The 24,136-nt window shown below is 32.5% G+C and overlaps 1 protein-coding gene across 6 annotated transcripts in view; it reads right to left on the bottom strand.

The window, feature by feature from the left end:
• Positions 1-24,136, bottom strand: part of LOC143249004 (tRNA (uracil-5-)-methyltransferase homolog A) — a 103,478-nt gene that overhangs the window by 31,148 nt on the left and 48,194 nt on the right. For 5 of the 6 annotated variants that reach the window (XM_076498142.1, XM_076498145.1, XM_076498147.1 and 2 more), the window contains exons 6-9: positions 20,132-20,281; positions 11,148-11,367; positions 7,297-7,443; positions 2,915-3,067 (exon numbers count right to left, since the gene is read on the bottom strand). In XM_076498142.1, coding sequence (XP_076354257.1) covers positions 2,915-3,067; positions 7,297-7,443; positions 11,148-11,367; positions 20,132-20,281 — 670 coding nt within the window. The remainder of the gene's footprint in view (positions 1-2,914; positions 3,068-7,296; positions 7,444-11,147; positions 11,368-20,131; positions 20,282-24,136) is intronic. The other variant, XM_076498146.1, reaches the window with a different exon arrangement.

The following is a 24,136-nucleotide window of genomic DNA, read 5'->3' as shown; positions in this document are numbered from 1 at the left end:
TATGTGGCAGGCAGAATTCCACTAGGAATGAGGATACCATGGAAAACATGTCAAGGTTTAAAAAATACATTTAGCAGCTGCCTCAATAATACAGTCAGTCACTGCTGCCATGCAGTCATCTATCGATCATTCACAGTTGACAGCAGAATCAAGTTCTGTGAGAGTAGAGAAAGGTGACCAGTTGGCTTGATCCAGTTTCCACCAGGGCACACAGGTCAAGTAGCATCAACCACGACCAGTCTCTCTCAAAATGACAGGAAAATGATCATTGCTCTGTGAGTTACTGTTTGCTCCATGAAAAGTGGGAGAATAGTGAAGGGGGAACAGACTGAGAGATCAATAGCAGCAAAAAACTGACTAGGCGTGTGTAAGTAAGTACAATCACCAGTATTGAAGAGAGAAAGGTTGTGATCTGAAAGTATAACCTCTACAGATGCAACCCCTCCCATCAATATCAGTACCTTCCCAGAGGAGAATATGTCCATTAAAGTCCCCCAGATTCAAAAGGAAGACAGCAACTATTCAGCAAGAGCATCAGTCTGATTTATCATAGCTCTCTCCAGGAGACAAGTAGAAAGAACAGTGATAGTGCAACCCAAAAAACACAGATGGCTATGGCCTCCAAGAGCTGATCAATCAGCAGTGCCACCCTTCCATGCACTCTTCTATCACACAACCTATCATTTTTGTATAAAGAAAACTGCCAAAAGATGACTGTATTGGTTTCCTGTAAGGAAAGACATGCAGGATGGTAAGAATCAATCAGTGCTTTGATGTCATTCAGATTAGAACATAAATCTCGACAGTTCCACTTTTTCAAAGTGGCCAATTTTACTTACGTATAGGCAAACTGAGCAGAGAGCCCTTCTGTTTTCTACCATGTCTCTTTTCTTTATTTGAAGGGGGTCTATTGACTTCCATGGATCCTGCCTTGATTAGTTCTCTGTCCTTGAAAGAAAATGCCAGCAACTGAGGGCAGGGAGAAATGACTGTTCTGCATCTTGTGACCAGAGAAGAAGATGAACCTGAAGAAACAACTGAACCCAGAACCAAAGGAAGTGGATCCAAGGATATGCTGGAAGGAATGGTAGAGACAGAGATGAGTGTTGATGTTGATACATCAGCTTTATTAACCATGGAGGGCAAAAGACTTTTCACATGGTTTGAGAACGATTCTTTTGGAGGCACGAAGAGATTCACCTGCACTCCAACTGTAACAGTGATATGAATTGTAGCGGCATACATTTGATATAAAGTGATGGACAGTAACTTTTGAGCCTTGGGGTGAAAAATGTTGTGAACTATTTGCAAATGCTGTACCTCTTTTTCTTTCAACCACTTTGGGCATGAACAAAAGCAAGATGGGTGATAGCCACTAGAATTAATACAATGAGGGTCTATTTCACACTCATAAGCATAGTGCTCCTTGCCATCGCAACGAGCACACATCAAAGAACCACAACATGACGTCTTTGAGAGGGTTTGAAATACATGGCCATACCTTACAATTTAGATAACACACCTTGATGGTGGTCAGTGGACATGATGATGTGACCATAAAAATTAGGACACTGGTCGGCACCATAATTCCACATTTGTGAGTTAAGAATCGCCTCACTGCAGAAACTCCTTAGCTAGAGAAATCAGTGAGGATCTCTGACTTGGAGATGTTCTTCAAATCCCTCTCAACAATAACTCTTTTTGATAAATTCAAAGTAGCATGGGGAGTAACCTCAATGGGTAGTATCAAAAATGAGATACAAGTGTTGAAGAAGTTTAAGATTGCTGCATAGAATCTTTAAGACATAGTCCTTTAAGACATGGTCTGTTTTTTTCACTACTTTAATTTTGATTTTTATATAGGCGATCCATAATAAAGAAAGAACATTTTGGTTCCCACTGACCCCACCCACCAGGAAGCCGTATGAGGGAACACATTACAATGCCAAAAAGGACATTGCAGCAACACCAGTGTTTTGTGAGCACTATTCCCAAACACCAGCATCAGATACAATGTCCATAACACCCACTAAGAATGTCCAACACTGGTATTTGGTTGATTTTAGCCCAAGTGGACCAGCCGACTGACACTGGGGGCCACCCCAAGGCTGCCTTCTACAGGAATTAAAGGCCAAAGTGGTGTGTTAGGGTTGGACCCCTAAACCACCAAAATCCTCTTCTCCCCTTCCCTGAAACACAGCAGATGAAACTTTTGTAATCTTCGTCATTATTGCAGTAGCGGTAGTGAAATAAAATTCAAAATTGATATCCATCTGGATTGAAGTTCAAAATCAATAAACTACAGTGTGGTTGTCACTGCATAAATGAGCTAGTAATATGTGGAAGACAAAACAGAAAAAACTCCAAAGACATTGATTAGTAGACAATAAAGTCATGAATGAAAATTAAACCATCTTAACACTACAGTGCTAAATAAAGAAGTTAGGGCTTAGTTCTACAGTACAGAGAGAGCCAACTGTGATGGGTGTGTGTGCTGCACACATTTATTTGCATGCTACAATGCAGCTGAACTACAGAGAAATGTAAGGTAGGTGAGAGTTTCAAGGTCAGTGGTAAGTGAATAGATTTTTACCTACAGAGGGCAGCAATGAATAAGAAAAACTATTATGTGATAGGTGGTAAGATGTCATGTTGGAAATGTTTGTTGCACCATCAGTCATAATGCTCACTCACTCATCTGCTGTCTTTTCTTAACATTGCTCATTAACACTGTCTTCTGCATATCTGTGTAGCTTATGTATACAAAATATCTGTCAATTGTTTCCTGTCAACTAGTTTTAATTTCTCTTACAAACAAAAAATATTCTTACAATAAACAAAATATGGTTTAAGGTGCTCTTGCACAGTACTTTTAGAGTAATTCAAATACCAATATGTTTAAATTCAAACTTACAGTCTTTCCCCAGAGATGCTCTGATGGTGGTTCAGACCCACTACCCTGTTTCTTGGAATACAAAAGGAAATATAAAGATGTCACTCCACATGACTGACCTGGACCTGATACAAAGTAAGATTTTAGCTGCTGTTTTTCATCATCTAGTTGTTCCTAAAAATAATATATACAATATGAAAAATATGGAAGATCAAAACATTTCTAAATTCAGTGAACTATAATATTAAAACTGAATGCTTAGTGAATAGTTAGAAACCAATATAAGAATACTAGACAAAAAAGTAATCCTACAGTAAATAAATGAATGACAGTCATCCTAATCCTAAGTTATCTGTATTAAAAAGGAAAACTTTTAGCTCCAAAATGCATTTGTATAAACCAATTATCTTCAGCCACAGAGGTAGCCATAGTTCTTCAATGGGGAGATTAAAACTTCCTTCAATTTAATTTCAATGTCAGTATGTAGCTGAACAAAGCAGTGTTATTTTAGAGATCTTAATGTTTTAGAATCTAATGAAATTTCTAATAACATTCTTTCTTAATCCATTAATATGATAAACAAATTTATGAATACATTAAAAAAATATTTTTTTTAAAATAGGTAGTTTCCACAACCTATCTGTCATAATCATAATTTTAAATAATGAACTCTTCAAAAGCTTACACATCATACTGTTTACATCTAACTGCATAAAAAATGGTTATGTAGAAAAATGTACAAAATGAGAGATCTGAAATTATCTCATAAATTTTGGCATTTTAAACTTACTTGATATGTTTTTAATCTAACACAATTGCAACTGAAACAAATATTTTGCAAAGTTTTTGCCCTGATATTTTTTGCCCAAAATCTTAAGGCCAATGAACATAAATATAAAATATACATTTTGTGTTGTTAGACTCAACCACTTACTTGAGTAGAGCTTCAAAAGATGAAAATAAGAAAAGGTAAAATAAAAATAAAAAACGTTTTTGGAATTTAATAGGGAAAATATAAACATTATGAAATTAGTCTAAATACTAGCAGGTCAAAAGTTTTAAACCATACTGAAACGAAGAGTTAACCAGTAAACAAGTAACAAAATTTAGTCATTTGTGTTCAAGCATTAGCGTTGTCAACATCTCCCACTGACATCTTCTGTGTTACATAGGGTAAAAAACATGGCAAATGCTAAAAAGTTGACAGAGTTTGAATGTGGCAGAATTCTTGAGCTTGGGCATAGTAAAACTACTGTTGCAAATTTCTTAAAAGACCCTGAGGGACACGGAATAAGAATTTCATGTGGTCGGACCAAAAAAATTGTCACCAGCATTGAGCACGAGGATTCGACAAGTTGTCCGACAAGACACAAGCCGATCATCGAACTAGATTAAGGCCCTTACGTATTCAGAATGCAGCTCAAAAACAATAAGACGGCATCTACGAGATAAATACTTTAAAAAACGTAAATGTCTTTAAAGGCCACACCTCCTTCCACACCATGAAACAGCTCGATTAAACTTCGCTGAGAAGCACCAAACATGGAACATAGAAAAGCGGAAGAAGGTTTTGTTCTCTGATGAGAAAAAATTTAACCTGGATGATCTAGGTGGCTTCAAACGTTACTGGCACGATAAGGATATCCCACGGGAGACATTTTCTACATGACACAATAGAGGAGGTTCCATCATGATCTAGGGTGCTTTATCCTTCTATGAAACAATGGAGCTTTAAGTTATACAGGGGCATCAAACAGTAGCTGGTTACATTGGCATGTTAGAGAGAACATCCTTATTGACTGAAGGCCCTCGCTTTTGTGGAAATAACTAGATCTTTTAGCAGGACAACACTGCAATCCACAATGCCTGCAGGACAAAGGACTTTTTCATGGTGAATAATGTGATTCTTTTGGACCATCCAGCATGTTCACCCCAACAAATGTTCGGGGTGGATGGAAAGGGAAGTCTATAGAAATGGACGTCAATTCCAAATAGTGTATGATCTTCGTGAAGCCATCTTCACCACTTGGAATAACATTCGAGTCAGCCTTCTGCAAAGGCTTATATCGACCATGCCAAAACAAATGTTTGAAGTTATTCACAATGACAGCTGTGCAACTCACTACTGAGACCTCTTGTTGGGCATTTCCTACCTTGTTTAGAACTTCTTTTTGGTATGGTCTGAAGTAATTAAACCAGACTGTGGACTTTTGATAAAAGAGAATTATTTAAAGCTCTGGATAAAACTGTGGTAGCCTGTGGGGTAGCATAAGTGAATTTACCATTGATTCCATTGTGATAAAAAAATACAGAAGAAACATCTTATCCTGTCAGTTGAGTTTTAATACAACAGATCTGGGATTTGATAGATAAAAAAAACTTAACAAATTAAAAGTTACTTCCAAAAAAAACTTCATGATAGTGCATTAGAGGCATTTGTAGTAAAATCCCAAAGGACACTTTGATTAAATATATTGCAGCAATCCCTGAGAGACTTCTGAACTTAAACACTGCAACTGAGTTTCTGTTGTATTAAACATGAATATTAATAAAATGTTGATGATTCATCTGTGATTTACTTTCCAATGTTTTTCAAAAGCCTGTGTGAACTTGTGACAAGAAAATAAAATTATTTAGTTTTAAACACAACTATTATATCCTTTAGTGTACAGAATTTTTGTACATACATCTGACTTGTTTTGAACATGTATTTTATTATTAATATACTTCAATTAATAAATGTGCCATCAAAAAGTAATTTGCTGTTCAAATTTTAATATTATGCAAGTTTAATTTTTAATTCTAAAATTAAGTATTTATATAAATGTAAATCTTTACTTTCTGTATACCATATCAAATTTCTCTAGTCCAAACTGCATATTTCTACATTTTCTACTGCCCTAGTATTCCTGTGGAATTTCTTTCTTACACTACACATAATTCCAAGCTAATGTATCAGGTTTTAAAGAGAGAGTAATAAATGACAATCACATCACCTGTATTAAATAGGAAAACTTTAGCCCCAAAATGCAATTGCATCAGCCAATTATCTTTGGCCATAGAAATTGCCACAGTTCTCCAATGGGGAGGTTAAAACAAATTTAATTTCAGTGTCAACATCCTGCTTTCCAAAATCATCAGAAATTCTCTTCAACATTCATTATTGTGTTATTAATAAGCAGTAAAATATGAAGATTTCACTTAACTGAAAACTGCAGTGTCTAAATGCCTGGGACCAAGCAGAAGTGAGCATTTTGGTATCAATTTCTTTGCATACCACTATAAGAACTATGTTTGACCAAATTTGGTAATTATTTTAAGCCATTTATATCTTAGAAAGATTAATTATAACAACTTTAGAATATTCTATTCTGTATCTGTGGAAATGTTTCATATTCTAAACTTGACGATTGAATGAACCAACATGCTACAATATGAACTCACATACCTAATGGTTGCACACTGTAAAAATGGTTATTTTTCACATCATGCTTGCATTATGATTAATAAAAACCAAAAAAACACACAACTAGGAGTACTTATACGTTGCAATTATAAATGTCTCAATGACAATGCGTCAATGGTAAATTGTAGAACTAATAACTATCACTGACAGTACTCTCAATTATCAATGTTTTTGACAGTTTAAAATTTCATTATTTTCCCTCTCCTATTCGCTTCATTTAATTCAATTCTTAGTAATTTCCCTGTGTTTTAGATTAGTTTTACAGTCTCTACTTATTGGTAAGCCTAAAAATGTATGTATTACATCTACCATTAAGAGTGTTACTTGTGCAAAGGACTGAGCCCATATTGGAGAACTAATGAGTACTATAATTCCAAGTTCACTATGTGTGTCATCATGGAAATTAGCAATCAATTACTAAACAAGAAAAGCACATTGTACTGAAAAAGTAAAAATTTATATACATCTACACGAACTAACATACTAGAGGAAAGCAGCTAGCCAACAGCAACCTACTGCTAACTACTTAACAACTATTGTCCAACCAAATAGTTAGATATGACAATAACTCTCATAATACAGCCATAGCCCCAAAGCTTAGGATAAAATTATTTTTTCATGGTAATAGGAAACAATTCAAATACACACAAATTCATAATACGAAATGCTGATCACTGGCCAACATCCACCACATTCGTAGTTGGGAGATACATAATTTAGTAATAAATAAATAGCTAATAAGTCCACATTTTCATTCTAATATGTTCAATTATTATAAACATTAGAACTTTTAAAAATACTGCTTACAGTAAGATTGAACTACTATTAATATCCTAAGAGCTAAGCAGTTATACAATACTTTCTTCAGATATGGAAGTTTCAACATAATATTTGCATAGTTTGAGCATACAAAGTTTTAATAATATCCATTACAAACCTGTGTTAAAGACTGAGGGTGCATCACAACTATTAACAAAATATCCCCTTTGCTAGAATTACGGACAGTCAGCTGACGCCAAAATCCTTCATATGTTTCTGGATTGTAAGGTTCTTTATCAGAGTTTTGGACATACTTTTGAAAGACCTAAGACAGTAAATAACAGGAAATGTTAAATTATTAAGCTTGTTAGGCAATATGTTTCAAATTACATGCATAAAAATGTTAACACAGCCATGCAATTTGATAAGCATGCAAATGATCAACTATGAACAACTTTACAAAGTATTTAAACATTAGAAATTGTAAGATTTGTAGATCAAATTAAAATAAAGTGCAAACAAAATGTTTTGAAATATTAATAACATGTTCTCTTTTTATGTGTACTGTAGTTAAGAAAAAGCAGTAATTGTTTCTATATAGAGCAGGTGTTAAGCTTATTATACTATTTTTAGCCTTTCACACTACTTACTATTTGATATTTTAAACTCCAATGGTACTTTATGCAGTAAAGGAGATAAACAATTTGGTTAGAGGCTTCTAAAGTTCAGGTGTGTATTCAGTCCCAATTTAGAAATGCAAACCAGGACCTACATGGCTACTTCTCAATGAATAGGAAGATTATCACATTTATAATATCTACACAGCTGAAACTTAACATTTTCCTGAACTGACAAAACATTTCTGATAGATACTTCTCACAGAAAACTTTTATTAACTTATACTGCCCTCTATTGGTGCAAATTTATGCTTGCCACTAGCCTTGATACTCCCCACTTACTGTTATTAATACGAGACAGTTCAATACTCACATACAAATAATTAAAAACAGCCTTTCACCAAGAGGAAAGCAGCATTACCCCTATAATAACTTGTGCCCTCCCTAATCTTGCAGCTGCTAAACACTTTGAGATTGGACAGGTCACACCAAGCCACACTGGAAATAGGAAGTACAAGTGGGAAATATGAGAAGTATCTATCAGAAATATATTTTTCAGTTTAGGAAAATATTAACTTTTGATACAATATCTTACCTCCCCTCACAAAAACTACAATCCCACACTGAAGAAGTGGAGGGCCAGTGAGAAAATATCCCTACTTTACGAATAGGAAGCACCCAAAGGAAAATCAGTAGATCAGAAATGGAAATTTGACCTCAACCAACAACTAGGAACAACTGAAATTGTACATCAAGTCTTTAGAAAGAAGAGTTCTCTGCCTTTAACCTCAAAAATGCATGCATTTCCAAATGAACCAACACCAGACCTACCAGAAACCAATATCCAGTGGACAGTAGAAAGAAGAATCACTATATCAGATTGCATCTCCTGTTCAAAACCTGGTAGCATTGGGAATTTATCATCCAGTCTGCAGTAGAAAGAGGGTAACCATCCAAACACATGTAAGGACTTATGTGACTGGTCTGACCCATTGGTTGTTTTGGTGTTTATTGGTACAAAACAACTAGGCTATCTGTGTCAAACAACTGCTAAAAAAAGTAAAAGAAAAATTATTATAATATGTAAAAAAAACAAAGTTAAAACAAAACACTGTCTAAAATTTGGATAAACAATTTAAGTATAATTAAAAAAGACAACAGCCCTTAATGATTTAAAAATGCAAGGCAGACAGTGTCACCAAAGCCACTGACACTGTCCAACATCAGGGGTAAGCCGTGTTAAAAACATGTCTAAAATGGAGCTGTTGTTCAAAGTCATAACGATGACACAACAGCAAAATGTGGGATATTGTAACTTGAGTATCACAATAACCACACACTGGTGTATCAGTAGCAGATAAATGAAAATGATGAGTTAAAAACTTTGACCAATGCACAGCCAAGCCAGAACAACTTCCTCTGTCTGATCCTTAAGGAAATAAGACAGCCAAAGAGCAACAGGTTTGATCTGGAAAGGCTTGTTATCACTTTGCTTACTCCAAGCTGACTGCCAGCTGGCACTGACCTGAGCCTCAAATACAGGACCTTAGTGGCAGTGATGGCACAAGAGAAGACAGGTGTTTTTGCAGTGTCAGCAAGCACATTCCTGTGAATACTGACATGGCCTGGTAACCTGAAAAACCAGATAGAAAGAGAAGATATAGAAAAAAATGAGCCAGTCAGGTTTGAATATGAAAGAGAACAGAGTGAAAACTACTGTGAAGCAATTCCAAACCCAGCAGAGAGCTAAGAGAGTCAGTATAAATAGTACAATTGATGTACTATCTATATGATCTAGGGCAAGACAACTGACAGTGGACATGGAAACTGTAGAGGGGGTCTTGTGAGCAACCACCAAGCTACAACAAACCATGGCAGAAGTCACCTGATATAACCATCTGTATAAACAGAAATAGAAGAATAGTTAAAATGATGTTCAGCAAAGAGAAGATGGTACTTCCAATCAGGAATATCCACCTTCCTGAGATGACTCAAAGAAACGTCACGGGTGAGAATTATAGTAAGCCATGGTGAAATGAGCTGACCAGTGGAGAGGGCAACGTCATCCAAGGACATGTAGTATGAGAAAATGAGGTACCAGTTTAGAAGAAAGTGAAGGCAGGTGGTTCAGTCTTCAGGAAATGGTTGTTTATCATTGAGCTATTTTTTTTTTTATTTGTATTTGGGGGATCTATCATAAAAGAAAAAGATTCAGTGCCCAATGACCCCACCCACCATGGAGTCTTATGAGGAGACACACTACAATGTTAAACAAGGACACTGCAGCAACTCCAGGGTTTCATAAGTACTATACTCAAACTACAGCAACAAACACAATGTTCACAACACCATATGAGAACTATCGAACACTGGTACTAGGTTGACCCTAGTCCAACAGGAGCACTTGATTAACCCTGGGGGGCACCTAAAGGCAACCCATCTACAGCAATTCAAGACCAAAGTGCTGTGTTGGGGTTGGACCCCTCAACCACCAGGTTCCTCTCCTCCCCTACACAGGTTGCCACGCATGGTAAACACATGGGTAAACATTCAGATCCCATAGTAGGTGCACAGAAAATACAGAACCTTCTCTGGTATGGCCCCTCACCACATATATGCATCCACTCAAAGGGGTATCTGGCCCAACTCACACCACACCCACAAGTAATTGGTATCTAGTGGATGGTAATAAGAAGGGTGCCTCAACCAGAGAGGAAAATTGCAATATGTATAAATATATTGTGGAGTACTACCTCTAACATCTGGCTGCATCTGGAATTGAATATCATGTCTGTGATATGAAGGGTGTTTTGCCATATACACTGACCAAATGCCACCATCCTACTATCAATTTAGTGATACTGTGCACAATGAAAAAGACAGGCCTCCACAGTCCACCACTCCAGTAACTAGGAACTGGTAAGTGGCAAGAGCATCTATATTTCATTAGAAGGAAGGAAGGAAACTTTTTGTAAAAGGAGGTAAAATATAATACCAGAACTAAAAAGTATTTGCAGTAGCATATCATAGCTTGAATCTTGGACCATTCAATCCACAGTCAGGCACATTAACCACTGCATTATGCCTAAACCAAAAATTATTAAAAAGGTTCCGTAAATTGTAGGTTTTAGCTAATAAAAGGTTTACAGTTTTTAACATTTGCTTTTAATTAAGGAGTAAAACTGGCTAAGCTTTAATGGTATATGAACTAGTGACTTCAAATATGTCCATATTTGGTGTACTAGAAGTAAAAACAGTCTTGATACTTTAACAACACATTAACATTAAAACTTCATGCCATTTATTGTAAATGGTTATATTGTAAATACAATGGAGGCCAAAAATTTACTCCCTTCTAGATAGAATTGTGAAAAACAATTACCTGTTGAGGTACTTAAAAGCATGTACACACCTTAACAACCTGAAGCATTGATTTGGGAATATTCACACACTGGTCAGGTTCTCCGATAAACATACAACCAGCCTTATAGCTACTTAAACGAAATCCCACAGTTATTTCTGATGACTCCACATGTCTTCCTACAGTAAATTCACATTTATTTCGATAGCCAGTAGTAACAGGAGATTCTCTGATTGGTAGTAATGGACAACATTTAAAATCATTCTGTTCCCTTTAAAAATAAAAATAAAATTATGTTGATAAAATTTTTAAAATTAATTTGTTAAAATTAATAAAATACATGTTCTGAATAAAGGAAAATCAAAGCTACATAAACCAAATAAATTCAAATGAAATCAGTATATATATGTTTAGCAAACTTTCTTAATACAGGAAACCTTTTGTTTAATACTTTTCCATGTTTTTTTATTCAAAGTTTAAATTTTCTTGCACATGTAGACTACTAGCCTGGCCATTGGCAATCATTCTTAAAGTTACTTCACTTAAAATTAAATGTTAAAAAATACTATCCCTTCTCAAAGTGAGAAAGTATCATTGATATCCCCATTTTTGTTCCTTCTCACAATGGAAATACTTCAAGTACATGAAACTTAGGCTAAAATTTTTAAACAATATTTATCTTCAGCTTTAAAACTTTGTGTAATATGACTGTTTTTTAACCATTTTATATATATACTGAAATTACCAAAACTTTTTATGGGACACTTTGAAAAAAAGTTAAAAAATACTTCCTTGTTTTAAATTGTTGATCAATTAGTTCCATTTTCCATATATATTCCAATACAAAATTTATTAAAGTATTTATTTTCATACTATATTTTCTCAACTGAAGTAGCCACCGTTTCTGCCTAAATACACATACACTGACAAAGATTTACTGGTCACTTAAGACCAAAGTTCTCAAAAAGCCAAGTAACACATTTTTATAACAATATGCTTCTTCAAAATAAATTCACTTCTGATAAAGATACTTTCTTTCAGCAAACCAGAGTTCTTTTATTTATACATACTATTTGAACTAGTTTTAAAATCAATATTCAATAATTTAAGATTTAAGTAACATTTTAATCATTAGAATATTTTTTCATTGTTAAAGTACTATGTAAACCCATTAAGACTTATCTAAAGTCTTGCCACAGAAGAAAATACCAGTAGCTTTTAAACCACTATCATTTATCATGAAAATATTTAAGAATAAATAATAACGCATATAAGACTAAGAAACGTTCCCAGAACTATCATTACTTTTTAAGTCTTCTAAACTTCCCACTATATTACATTGTACTTCTCTACCTTAGACTGATTTTGAAAGTTTTGAACAAAACAATGATTTACTTCTGATATTCCACATTGAAGTAAATAGATTATAAAATGCTCTATATAATGATATTTAAACCATGCCTTTAGTTATTTTAAAAACAGATCTTTGTCTGTATTTTTCTTTTTTGACAGCACACTGACTTCATACAACAGTAAGAATAAGGGCTGTACCTAATAAAAGCTATGAAACAGAAAATCATGTGAAAATCAAAACATTTCAAGAAATCAGAGTTTCTAAGCAAACATAAATGAACTTTTGCTATGGCATGGACAGAAAACTTCTAAAAATCAAATAAGTGTGTCATTTATGAGCAAGTCTCCTTGGACCTGTGCACAAATTAAAGCTTCAATATTTTTAAAATATTTCTTTAAGAACTACACAAAATAAGTGTTATAAAATGAGAAAATATAAATTCAAAAATATATTTCAGAAAAATGTGTTGAAACAAAATTATAACTATTATTTGTACTTAGATTTTGGAATTTGATATGCATGTGTACATTTGACACCTGAAAGGTGTTCACTGGTTTGGAAGGGGGTTAAAATAATAATTTTATATTTCACCAATGACCCAGGCTTTGTCAAATTTGGAATTATATATAAACCTAAATTTAAAAAGCAGAAAAAATTCATATTCATCTCACTGTGCAAAAAAATGTTTTTGGCTTATTACTTAAACTATGATTATCAACAAATTACACAAACATGTACACAGATGATTCGTACACTGAACTGTACCTTCAAGTATGAATTATTAAAACGCAAATTATGAGTACTAGTGAACATAATCTTTTGGCTTTTCAAAAGTAAGTATTTAAAATTAGAGGTTTAAATATTTAACACTTTTTATATATTATTCAAAATGTTACTGAAATAGAAAACATTTTATAAGAATAACTTAAAAGTAAAATGATTATTGTTTATGATTAGAGATTTTTTTGATACATAGATGTACAGTATGTACAGTGTTAGGACAAGATAATATTGTGTCATTCTTTCCATTTTATTGGACTAATTCTTCCAGGCCATTACATGACATTCATTTTGCTTGACTGACAGTCATGGTACCCCATGCAATGCCTTAATTACACAAAAAGCTAGCAAGGAGCTGGCATATAGTACCCTTATATGCTAGAAGAAATTAATTCCATAGCACTCCACAAATAAATCTTAATAAAAACATTATTTAACAGAATATATTAAGTTTTCTTATCATGCCACAGCCCAAAAAGCATAGAGAATTGTCAGTAGTAGACCAAAGAGTTCAAATAAAAACTTTGCATGATGCTGGTTGGATTCTAAAAATTGCTGCAGACTTGAAATGCTCCCCAAACATTGTCAAAGTGTGACTGAGACAGATAAACTTCAAAATTTGAAATGAAGAAGCAGAACACTTAAACTCAATGATACTGATGTTAAATATCTTCATTTATGCAAGCCTTCAAGATAAAAGTAAGACTGAAACTGACCTTTAGTATGATATAACCTATAATGTGACAAGTGACAGAAAAGTGTCCAGATCTATAGTATCAAGAAAACTCAACAAGAATGGAATATTTGGTCAAGTAGTAGTTAAAAAGTCTTTACTTCAATCTCCCAATATTGTCAAGAGACTGAAATTTGCTAAACAGTACAAAAATTGGACTGCTGGTGATTGGAAATGGGCATTATGGACAGATGAGTCCAAGTTTAAAATACTTGGTTCAAAATGTAGATTGTATGAGGACAGAAAAAATATGAAAGATACAATGAGTAGCACCTATCACAAAGCATGGGGAAGGCAGTTTGATAGTTTGAGTGTGTTTTTCTTCTGAGACAACAGAATATATTTACAAAATATAAGGAATAATCGACCAGCGTTAAGTACCATCAGATACTGATCCATCATGGTATGCCAATGGTTTGCATCTCATTGGTGAAGGATTCTACTACTAGGAAGATAATGAACCAAAACACTCACCCAACCTATGCAGAAATTACTTAGCTAAGAAAGAAGCTGCTGGAGTAATTTCAATAATGCAATGATACCTATAGAGTTGTGATATCAACCCAAATTAACAGATCTGGGATTTGATAGATAAAAAAAAACTTAACAAATTAAAAGTTACTTCCAAAAAAAACTTCATGATAGTGCATTAGAGGCATTTGTAGTAAAATCCCAAAGGACACTTTGATTAAATATATTGCAGCAATCCCTGAGAGACTTCTGAACTTAAACACTGCAACTGAGTTTCTGTTGTATTAAACATGAATATTAATAAAATGTTGATGATTCATCTGTGATTTACTTTCCAATGTTTTTCAAAAGTATTGTGAAATATAATTTCTGACTTTATCTTAACACCTCTGCACAGCACTGAACCACCAAAACCAATCTTGCAAAAACTCTCAATCTCAATAATGGGCAGATGGTATTGACACTATCCACACACCCTTGCTTCATGCAAAGTTTTGTGAGTATTCCCTGTGAGGCAATATTGGCACTCAGTAGGATCTAATAATACCAAACATAAAGAACATATAGTGTTTACTTTCAGATGCTATAAGGGTTTATTATTATTATTTTGTTCATTCTGGTGTGTTTTGTCTCCTTTTTGAGAAACATATGAAAAGAATGGTGGTGTCAAGAAATTTGTGAGGGATTTGAAGATTAAACTCAGTACACTAGAATCTCTAGTACACTGGAGAATGATGACAAGAATGAAGCAAAAATCAGACACACATGAAATTGCTCAATGATCTAACTGGAGATGTATGTATTAGGTGTAGTCCACAAACTAGCCTACAAGATTTCGTCAAAAGGTTAGTGTCAAAATGAGGAAAGGGAGAAAAGATGATATTCTAAATCCATTGGGACACGAAAAAATAAAACATATGGTCACATTTACTCAAACAAGAATATGCCAAACAGATGAGCTGATCAGCTTAACTGGTTAATGCAAAGGAGATAAGTCCTGAATGAAAGTAAAAACAATTGAAGATGGTTTCCACAGAAATGAGCAGTCCAAATAAAATTCTGAAAATTACATATAATCCCAGCTGGGAAGAGGAACCAAGCAAGATGTCTATGGATAGAAAAAACTGTGTAGTCCAACAATACGAGCAAAAGGAAGGAGCCAATGCCTGGCAAGAGGCATAATGCTACAAATAATATTGCTCAATAGCCTGCAATTGAAACAGTCTCTTGTCAAAATCCAAAGTATAGAAGTATGAAAGATGTGAAAGAGTATGACAACTTGATGGAAGACAGAGATGAAGGGACAGAAGGTGGTAAACATGTTCTTCATGTTGATAGAGGACAAGAGTAAAAAGCCAACAAGTAATGGGCTGCATTGTGGGAAAATCACATACATTTCACAAAGGTCTAGAAAAACCACACACATAAAGACAAAGACATGACACCTCTTTAGAAACTCATAAGGGTTGAAAGATATTTTAAGACATTGTTTTGTGTATGTATTGAAACAATAAGGTGAAAGATTACAGATACAAATATGAAGAGACAAGCTATGTATATAACATTACTGGTTTGATTTGTTTCAGCAATTTAAATGGAAGAATGTTTGATATTATTTCAATATGATCTCAACATTTTAAAACATGCACTGATGTTTGATTTACTGTTACCTTTTTCAGCACTAATTCAGTCTTTCGAACCAATCGTCATAATTTTGTGCTTTTTAGATTTCATGCTATAACTTTCAAATTAGTAAATGTATGTTCACATAATCTGGCATATTATCAGTAAAATATTTCAAGGTTTTCAAATGCAATGTGTCAGGGTTCTTAAATAAAATTTTTAGTTTTTACTTCAACAATATTTTTCTCATGCCTGTTTTCACATGTTGTCTATCCAACACAAAAAGAAAATTTTACTTTGAGATTAGAAATACTTCTATGTATAAGAAAATTTTCAAATTTCACATGCAAAATCTTTATAACATACACACTGATATCAAACATTTCTTAAGAAAATACTTTATGTTTTGTCTGCTGTTTTCATTAACAAATCTCTTGACCAATTTTGTAATCACCATAAGAAGTTAGGAAATAAATATAAATTATGTCTTCTTTATATTATAATACGAAATCACAAATGTTTACACTAAATAGCTTAAATCTCCAAAAATTATACATTATTATTATCTGTGCCTAACTAACAATACAGAAGTTAAAATGATGTAATACGTGCACAACAGATTGCCATATTACTTTTCATAACATGTAAACATTCTGAATAAAAATTTACAGCAAATACAATATTAGGAATATCATTAAATTTCAATTATATTTCTGAGCCTTGACTGCTTAGACTGAATTACATTTAGGTTCACCTTCATCTACCTTCATTATGCGAAGTATGAAATAGGTTATAAAGGATTAAAGTCATATATTCAATAAAAGTCAAAGGTACGTAAAAATTTGTTAATCCATTAGTTATTTCAGCTGTATCCAGAGTTTTAAGTAGTTGTCTTCTGTTGTGTTTTTTGTCAAAACCTACAAATAGGTGTGCAATTACTTTAGAACACCCTTTGACTAAACAAATTATTCTCCTCTGTTTCCGTTATTACAATACATGCTGCGATTCTTTTACTTTATATGCTCATTATGACTAAACTGACAAACATGCAGTCTAACTTCACTTTCTAAGATTTGCTTATACTAACTTGCTTTCTGTATCTTCATGTATTTATAACAAATGACAGAAAAATCTTGAAATATTCAGCCTTCTAGTAACAGCAACTGACACTTGCTTTAATCCTCAAAATGTTAAATTAAAATGGCTAATTTACCCTTTTTAAATGTAAAACAAAAAAGCCAGTATTCTAAAAATAGAGAACAAAGGAATAAGAAAAAAGTCTTAAAGGTTCCCAGGTACCATAAAAGACATCTGAAATATAGTATACAATTGCATATCAGTTCCATGGGCCACCTAATCAAAAGGTTCAGTGAAATTGAAGCATGTAGGTAATAACACTTAAATGCCAAATCTTACAAAATATCACAAGACAGTAGTTGGCCAGCTTTAGTGAAATTGTGTCTGTTGAAGATGAAGAAAAGTGTAAAAAAAACATTGGATAAAACAATTATATAAGATAATTCATTACTGTACTGCATATCATATATAGTATAGAAAAAATGAGAGTTGTTGTCAACAAAATGACATTTGACAAGTACTGCTGTAATATTGTTCATAAGAGTTCCATTATTAAATTTAGTAGCTGAAAACTAACGGTGGATCAATAATGTGAAAATAAATATAAGTTAACATTTGTACTTTACATAGAAATATAAGTAAATGTATAAGATCATGCCTTAATCTTATCTGGTGTTGAATTTTCTTAATTACATATAATGTCTCCAGCTTTAAAGTTCACTGATGCAAACTTGACCCCACAAAATCTTTTTCAGCATAAATACTAGGAGTACACTTTAAAATTACCCTATTTACATCTTACATATAATACATTCTCCCATCCTTGTTTGTACTTTGAAATAAGTTTCACTGACACAGTTATTATTGTATCTGCAGAGATTACAACCAGCTTTAACAATAACACTTGTGTGAATTCCTTTAAGTGTTACAACATTTATTTAGCAAATTTACTTTTGTGTAGACCATTTTGTGTGTTCCTTAACTCTTTGTTTAAAGTTAAAATAATCATTTAAGCCTAAAGAAGTCTGCAGTGCAGTAGCAGAATGCTTCTTAGAAATAACCACAAACCACAAAATACAGACCTATATTTGTTTAATTTGATCCCATCATGAGCCATATTATGAGCTTTGAACAACATGCAGTTTAAGTATTTGTTACACCTGTAAAGTTAATTATCACCTCAGAATTGTGTGAAAATTGTGTGTAAAATAATAACAGTACACAGTTTTCCAACGAGGAAGTGTTCAACCATATAGTATAATAAAATTTAAAAAAACTCAGTTAACTAACTAGAAAAGCTGCAAAACAAACATAAGTGGTACTTTCAAGTGAAAAACAGATTTGGTAGTCAAGTAAATGCCAATTTGTGACACTTGTACATGGAGGCTAAAGAATAAGTTGCTTAAGTTAAATACCAAGATCATGAAAAGCAAGGTAATATGCGAATATCTTTAAAAGACTTGATATAAGTCAGTTAAAAATGAACTGCCTAAAAAGGCAAAGAAAATTATAAGTGGTTGGAAAGTCAAATAACAGGAAAACCGTATTATCAATCCAATACGTTTTCCCAATATTAAAGATATTGCTTAGAATACTCAAGGGCAAAAATTTCAGAATAATGAAAAACAAACAACAAAATTATAGAAAACAGAATATAAATGACTAAGTTGATAGCAGTGTGTAGCTAGAGGCTTAAAAGAAAGTAAAATTAAAGTACTTGAAATCAAAAGTCTCATTATGAAAGGATGAAAGATGAGATAAGAAACAACAAAGAGCCTGCAATGAAGCATAACCAGAAAGACTGGATATCCACCAATAACCATCAGCTGTTCACAAGGAGGACTCAAATAAGCACCAGGAGGTGTGATTTAAAAAAAAACACCTTATCAGAAGAAGAAAGAGATGAAACAGAAATCATAGAATGTTGAAGTAAATAATTCTAGACTAAATGTAAACAATGTTAACAAACACACAGAAATGCAAAAACTAAACAAGCAAAATTATAAGTCATTTCATGAATGAAGTATTAGCATCACATAAACTTGTTGTTTTCTTTTAGTGTCTGCCAAACTGGATAGTAGCCCACATACATTCAGTGCATTGAAAAAAACAAAAAACACTTGAAAACATTTTTCCACTGTTGCACTTGCCAAGAGACTATGTTCAGAACTGGGTATATCTTTTACAGATTCTCAGCTGATCCAAAGAAGAAAGTGAATACAAGTATATAGGCTAATACAGTTGTAAGACAAACCTGTCAAATTTTACAGCATCACTATATCTGCAGCATCAAGTTTGTTAACTATTAGATAAAAAAAGCATATTAAACAATATTTGTAGATGTGTAAACATTATTATTAAATACTGTATTCACTCAGCTTCATCACTACCATAGTCACATTGAACAGCTTAACATCTAGAATGGTGGTTGTCAATGTTGCACTTCTTGTGAATTCCATGATCTGGAAAAGTCTAATAATTATTGTTGTAATCAGGCATAAGTATTTGACCAATTATACTTTTTAACATTAGTTTTAAAAATTATTAATGCATGATGATAGGTATAATTAATTAATCATCATGCTTTATAAGCTTAGAAAATATGTTCACAACAATATTTGTTGGAACAAATGGCTTATATACAGTGTTCCAACCATTGCTGTGCTTGTTATATCCCAGCTTGCCTGAAGAGCTTCATACTGGGCAAAATGCATCATAAAAATTAAATATGCCAGACACAGTGTGGTTGAAATACTATAATACATTTTTCTTCTTCTTGACAAAATTCTTAGGGAAAGAATAAAGAACATATTGTTAAAAAAAAAAGTCTAGTACTAGTCTTAGGCAGGTATAATTCATAATATAAAAAATCCCCAGCTAAGTAAAGATGCTCATACAATAAAAATTGTTGTTTAGACAAAATTATGAGATAAATTCAAAGTTCTTAAATGGCACAGATGTGGCAAAATGATAATGAAATGTTATTTGAAAATTTACCGTTGCTCTTGTAGCCATGACAAAAGAGAAGGGTTAATTTTCTCAATTTTTCTTCCTAACTTCACTAAAACTGCATGTAAGTTGGATTCTTTTAGTTTTAACTGTTCCAGATAGTTTTTCTCCCACAGAGGTGTCACTACATTCTTCACTCTGAAGAGAAAGAATACAATACTCTTTGTTTGCTAACTACCTCAAAGGAATATAAAATTCTTGAAAATGGTTTATACTCTTGTTAATAAATCCTAACAAACATTTAGTGACACTGAAACAGTAAGGGCATAAAAGAAACAATTCTGCAATTCTATCTTTAATTCCAGAATATATACGTTTTATGAATGATTTATGAATTAAATAATTTATCTTTGCCATTCTGTCAAAATCAATACAACACATTAAACACATTTGTTCAGTTATTTTATAACATTTACCCTACATTTCATATGAATTATTATCTTAAAATATATAACTTTAGAACAGTTTATCATTAGTGGTTGCCACTGCAGATGCTTTCACTTACCGAGATGTCTCAACTTAACTTAAGATATTAAGACAGAAGTTCTTAGAAAATGTACCATCATATCTGTTAGGTTTTATAAGGTTGGACTCTTTACAGTAGGTGTCTGTGATTTGTTGATATTAAATTTCAAAAATAAATGGGCAACATACAACCCACTTGCTTTCAAATAATATATTCAAAACAATTTAAATACATGTACAAAAAACTAATTACATTATTAGTTATTATATTTGTACCTAAAACTTTAAACAATTGTCTCTTTTTCACAAGAGTAAATTCAACTAGTTTAGAATGCCCTTTTACAATACAAATTATTTTTCTCTACTTGGTTTATTATCATACAATCTGCAATTATAACACTAAAAGACACCACTATACACTCTTTATAGATAAACTTACAAACACTCAATCTAGATCTACTGACTATATATTTAACTTACTAACTTTCACTATCACTAATTAACCTACTAACTTAGTTGGATGCATATTTATATCTTGCCCAACATAAAGCTTGAACTTTCTATAAACTACAAGATGTTATGATGCAATAAAACTCATTTAAAGCACAATAATCAACTCACACAACAATTTGCATGCAAATATGTTGTAAACCATGTTGATCATGGGGTAGAGTGAGAGTTTCAAAACTAGATAAGTGCAAAAATTTTGCATATAGAGAGCAACACCAAACAAGAAAAGCTATTATGTGAGAGAAATCAAAGTATTGTATCGAAAATATTGCCACCAAATTTTATTGCACCATCTTTATTATGGCATAAGCTACTAAGGCTATTTGCCTTTGTCACTAATTTTTCATTGCTGACTAGAGGAAAAATAACTACTGGCAGCACTTGCTATCAACTCATTTTTCCTTTTTGTTACTGCTAATGATGGGGAACTGCAAACTTGAAGCAAAGCAACTCTCCCTGTCAGCACCCACTTCTAACAACTTACTTTTCTGTTGGTGATGGAAGTAAAACTGTTGACCAATAAGAAAGCAACTGAAAGATAGTATCCACTGTCAAATGTTTTTGCTTGTACATATTGTGGATGAAGGAACACTGTACTAACTGATTAATTCAAGTGCAATTGGTTAAGAGAGACATCAATTTAAACAATTTTCAAATACCAGTAATCTCCCAGCTTTAATGTTCTTGATTTCACTCGAAAAAAAAAAAGTTTCTTCAATTTCTTTTCTGCAGCTTTTCAAACCTCAATTGCTGTGGCTGCCCACTGAAGGGTTAGTTTATGAAAACATACCAGAGAAAGAAAGTAAACTATCCCATATGATTTGTTTCTGTCAGGTAATTTCCCAAGTATAATTTGAAGTTGCCACATAGAAAAACAAACTCTGCATGTTAGACGCACAATTAGGTGGGCATAAACTAACATAATGTTAATATTTCTAATCAGGATACAAAACAAAAATAACCTTAAAACCTGAGATATAACCCCAATTTTAGTTAATGTCTAGCAATTATAACTCTGCCAAATCCATTTCTTTAATTAATAATATTTCATACTTATTAACTGCATAATTATTATTAAATGCATAATTTACATATATATAACATGTGATATTGAATGATATATATATAAATTATGCATTTTTTTAAAAAGAAAATACCAAAATTCAATTAACAAAATAATCTTCAAGTTAACTAACTTATTAATATAATAATTTTGAGGTGTTTATTCATCTATTTCACAGTAGCATAAAGGCATACTTGTACTTCTAAAATTGTAAGCTGTAGAAAAAAGAAAACTAGTTTTTGAATTATATAAATGTATACTTTTAAAAAGTTAATATCACAAAAATTTTCTGTAAACACTACCTTATTCATTGATTAAAGTCACAAAAATAATCAACTAATCATATTTAATGTTCTCAATCATTACTGTTTAAATTAGTTCAACAATGAAACGTCCAAAATGGCAATTGAATCAACTGTCAAGAAAATAGCTAACAAATTTCAGTTTTTCAGATTATTCCAAAAATCAAGTAATTTAATTTATAAAAATTATAATTAAATCAATTTTCACAAAATAATCTACTAATGAAAACTGGGGTTTCCAATTATTACTATTTTCATAATATTTCTTCTCATCACTTTTATGATTTTACCATTAATAACTCTATTAGAACTTAAATTAATTTATAGTTCTTTAGAGAAATCATTTTTTCCCTCAAGTTTGCTTTATTATATAAAGATCCTTCTCATACTTGTAAGAAGTTAACTATCAACTGAAATCTGTCTCTGGTAGCACTATAAGGATATTTCACATAAGGAGCACTTTACAATATTTTTTGTGGAAGGAACCTGAAGAATGAATGTAAAGGTTAATCTGTCAAAAGTGTTGGGACTTCCCATTAATATTTCATGGTTGGACTAAGAAACTTTTCAGACTAGGAGAGTTTGTTGTTTTTTTTTCTGAATCTGGATGTACTTAACCAGATTAAATGAAACTTAAGCTGCTTTTTTTATCCTCATGCATTTTCTTTTCTTTACCATGCACTCTGCTATAGAATTCCCTTTTTGTTTATTCTCAGTGAAATCAGTAACCCCAAAAGCTACTTCAACATTTAAAAAAAAAAGTAGCAGGTTTCACCTTCATTTGATGTTGAAGTTTACCTAGTTTTATGATTGTTTAGGTTTCCTTATCACTTACATAGAAAGTTTGCTTTCTACGTTTGTATTTTAGGTCCGTTTGTCATTTAATATTGATGTTTACTTAAGTCTATAGTCATGCAAGTACACTGTGATACTTGCTTAGAATGTTAATGTTTAACTATAATATATTGTTAACTCTCTTGTTACAGGCAGGTAAAAGAACATGTCATGACAGTTTAAAAAGGTATTTTTAACAATAAACGAAACAGCTTTATTATCAATGTATGTCAATAAAATTGGTATCAAAGCACAGTTAATAACTCATGTTTTAATTTTATATGGTTTAATTTCTTAATTCAAAAAAAAAATTAAATGAATGCCAAATATTGTGTTGTGTGTGTCATATGTCATGTCTTATTGCTCAGTTTATATTTTATTATGCCTCCCATACAATATCTATAGTGGTTAATGAATTGCAAACTCAAACTTCAGGCATTGACAAGTTAGAACATAAAATAAGAATCTGTCACCTTTTTGATTTACTGACACATCAATATATTTAGCAAACCTACCAAAATAGCCCCTCCCACTTGTCCATTCTTTTGAAATCTATTTTCTATGTCTCTTAAGTACTTGTTTATTACCAATAGAAAGTGTATATTCCAACCTATGTAAATCTGACACTTGTTTCTAAATGGTTTGAAGGGGTCAGCCATAGATTCACTGGAAATAATGAAGTGTGTGATGCATATAGATTAGTCAGATTGATTGATTGATTTAGAGTTTTATGGCACAAAGCAGCGAGGCTATCTGCATCAGACATTTGGTAAAAATGTAAAAAAAAAATAAATGTAGTAATAGACATAAATGGAAATG

This window comes from Tachypleus tridentatus, chromosome 4 (genome assembly GCF_004210375.1).
Source record: "Tachypleus tridentatus isolate NWPU-2018 chromosome 4, ASM421037v1, whole genome shotgun sequence".
Taxonomy (NCBI): domain Eukaryota; kingdom Metazoa; phylum Arthropoda; class Merostomata; order Xiphosura; family Limulidae; genus Tachypleus; species Tachypleus tridentatus.
This window is presented reverse-complemented; position numbering and strand designations above follow the sequence as displayed.